The sequence below is a fragment of the Orycteropus afer genome, unplaced genomic scaffold, assembly GCF_000298275.1.
Source record: "Orycteropus afer afer isolate SDZICR_OR568_19922 unplaced genomic scaffold, OryAfe1.0 scaffold00502, whole genome shotgun sequence".
Lineage (NCBI taxonomy): Eukaryota > Metazoa > Chordata > Mammalia > Tubulidentata > Orycteropodidae > Orycteropus > Orycteropus afer.
Window position 1 is genome coordinate 457,261 of NW_006922089.1, and position 2,840 is coordinate 460,100.

General features: G+C 56.6%; 1 protein-coding gene across 1 annotated transcript in view; it reads right to left on the bottom strand.

Moving 5' to 3' along the window:
- The window catches only part of SDF2L1 (stromal cell derived factor 2 like 1), a 1,835-nt gene extending 1,318 nt beyond the window's left edge, over positions 1-517 (bottom strand). Inside the window, exon 1 of the mRNA XM_007955453.1 lies at positions 245-517. Within this exon, the coding sequence (XP_007953644.1) occupies positions 245-517 (273 nt within the window). The remainder of the gene's footprint in view (positions 1-244) is intronic.
- Between the last annotated feature and the right edge of the window lie 2,323 nt (positions 518-2,840).

Here is a 2,840-nt window from a genome sequence, read left to right on the forward strand (position 1 = left end):
TCCCCACCCCGGGGTCCCTATCGATCCCGGACCTCCCGGGCGCCATCAACTTTTCCCGATGACCCCGACGACCCACTCTAGCTCCCGGCCCTGCCCCCCCCCGTGACCCCTCCGTGTCCTTTGACCTGTTCCGCCCCCATCCCTCTATCCCAGCGACCCCTTCAAATCCCGGGTCCTTGGCCCTCTCTGCCCCCCAAACAACTCCACACACACTGGGCCCGGCCTGGTGATATGACGACCCCACGGCCCTGGCCGTGGCCCCGCCTCGCCCGCCGCGCCGCCGCAGTCCCCGCCCTGGGAGGCCCCAGCCCCGGCCCCGGCCCCGCGCACCGGATCCGTATTTGATGTCGTGCGAGTGCAGCCGCACCCGGTGGTGCGTGTTGAGCAGCTTCAGCACCGACCCGCAGGTCACGAACCCCGCGCGGGTCTGGGTGCCGCCGCCGCCACGCACCGCGAGGACCAGCAACAGCCCGAGCAGCGCCGGCCCGGCAACCCAGCCACGGCCCGCGCTCCACATCTCTCCGGCCGCTCGGCGCCGGGCGCTTCCGTCCCTTCGCAGGCCAATCCCGCGCTGACAGCGCCCTAGCTCGGCAGTCAATCGCCGGGCGGCGCGGCGCTCCTCCCGCGCTGTCATAGGCTGGCTGTGGCGGGGCCCGCCCCCAGATTTCTAGAGCAGCGGCTGGGAGGGCGCTGGAGACACGAGGAGAGTTTTGATTGGTCCACGCTTGCGAGGACGCACCAATTAGCGCGCGGGGAAAGGTGGCAGCGGCTCCAAACCCGGGAGACCGCTAAGGAGCGCTTGTGGGTGGCCGCTGAGTCTGGCTGGAGGCCGAGCTCTGGGTCCTCGGGTCCTCGATCGTTGATCTTCGAGGTCTCAATTGTGATCCGTGAGCCCACAGCTGCAGAATCTTGAGCTCACTGGACACTAGATTTTTGTAGTCATCAAGTCGATGGACCCCAGAGTTACTAACTCACCTGGTCCTTCCGTCCTTAGTTCAGCTCCCAGTCACTCCGTCATCGCCTTTCTCCAACACTGCCTCACCTCACTCACCGCACCTGAGGTTTCTGAATCCCCGACCATTCAGAACACTGGCTCCTTGTCAATAGGAAAGAAACTAAAATTCACTGCCATGGAGTCGAGTGGATTGAGGCAGTATCTCTACGGAAGTAGATTGCCCAATCTTCCTTCCGAGGAGTGGCTGGTGGGTTTGAACCACCAGGCTTCTGGTTAGCAGTAGTAGTAGTAGCTTAGGCACTACAGCACCAGAGATCCTAACCCTCAAGGCCACTTAATTATCAGACAGCAGGGAGCTGCAGTGTTCAGGAGAATGGTAGGTGCTCACTAAAAAGTCCCAAAGCTGTCTCAGCCAATCCAAAACCCCAGGAGAACCAAGCCAAGTCTGAGTGTCTGGCCAGTCATGAGGGGGAGCTTCTTCTTGCTGCCTTCTCAGAGGGCTGTCAGCTCAGTCTATGAGAGAGGAAAACTTATACCACTGTTTTCTTACTCATTCAAGGAACATCCTTGAGGTAGGACGTTCCTTCCAGGCCTGGTGCTCCAGACAGCGGAAGGCTACTACGTTCCCTGGACTGTTGCATAATGGAGGGTCTAAACAGGCACTTGGCACACCAGCAAAATGGGGAATTGTTGTCGTTATTGTTGCTAGGTGCCATCTAGGAGGTTCCAACTCATACTGGGCCCATGCACAACAGAATGAAACACTGGTCCTGGGCTATCCTCACAATCCTTGCTCTGCTCGAGCCTAGGATTACAACAGGCACTGCATCAATCCAGCTCATTGAGGGCTGTGGTCGTTCAGTTTGTGTGTCAGCTTGGCTGGGCCTGGTTGAGTGGCTGGGCAGCTGGATGTCATATTCCCCATGATGCTCATCAACTCCATGGTGGAATCTACTGTGAGCAGCTGAGTAGCTGCCTTAGGGATGTGGTCTGCTTCCCGTATACAAGGGGAAGACTTGGGGAACAGTCTCTAGCTTAGGGCATGCTTGAACCCTGCATGTAGCCGAGTCATTGTTTAGCAGCCTGCCATGCTCTGCCAACCTTGGGACTTTCAGTGGACTTAAATGAATGGTCTGCCATGTGGTTTGGTAACATCAGGACTGTGCCCTTTTACTTGTCAACCTTGGGCTTGTCAGCCTCAGCAGCCAGCAGCTGAGTGAAGAAAAGCCCCCAGCTCCAGTGGGCCGGGAGCAGGAGGCAGAAATGAAGCCCAGGGTTGAGGGGCTTTCACCCAGCCCCTAGAGCCAGGCACTTTGAACTCAGACCTAAAGCCTGCAAACTGTAATAAAATAAAGTCCTGTTTCTCCAAGCCATCCCACTGGTGGTATGCTCCTGTCAGAGCAGCACTCGATGACCAGAACAAGGGCCTTTCCCTTTTTTGCTGATCTGCGTTATCAATCATGATAGGCTTCTCCAGGGATTGGTCCGTTCTGATAAGATGACAGACACAAGTAGGTGAGACAAGGTCTGCCCATTCTCATGTCTAAGGAGTTTTCTGGCTGTACTTCCTCCAAGACAGATTTGTTCATTCTGCTGGCGGTCCATGGTACATTCAACATTCTTTGCCAACATCACAACTCAAATGTGTCAATTCTTCTGCGGTCTTCTTAATTCATTATCCAGCTCTCACAAGCATATGCAACAACGCAAGACACTGCCGTTGAGTTGGATTCAACTCATAGCGACCCCTCCTTGGGTTTCCGAGGCAGTATCACTACGGAAGTAGTTTGCCCAACCTTCTTTCTGAGGAGTGGCTGGTGGGTTTGAACCACCAGCCTTCTGGTTAGCAGTCAATGCCTTGGGCACTATGCCACTAGAGCTCCTC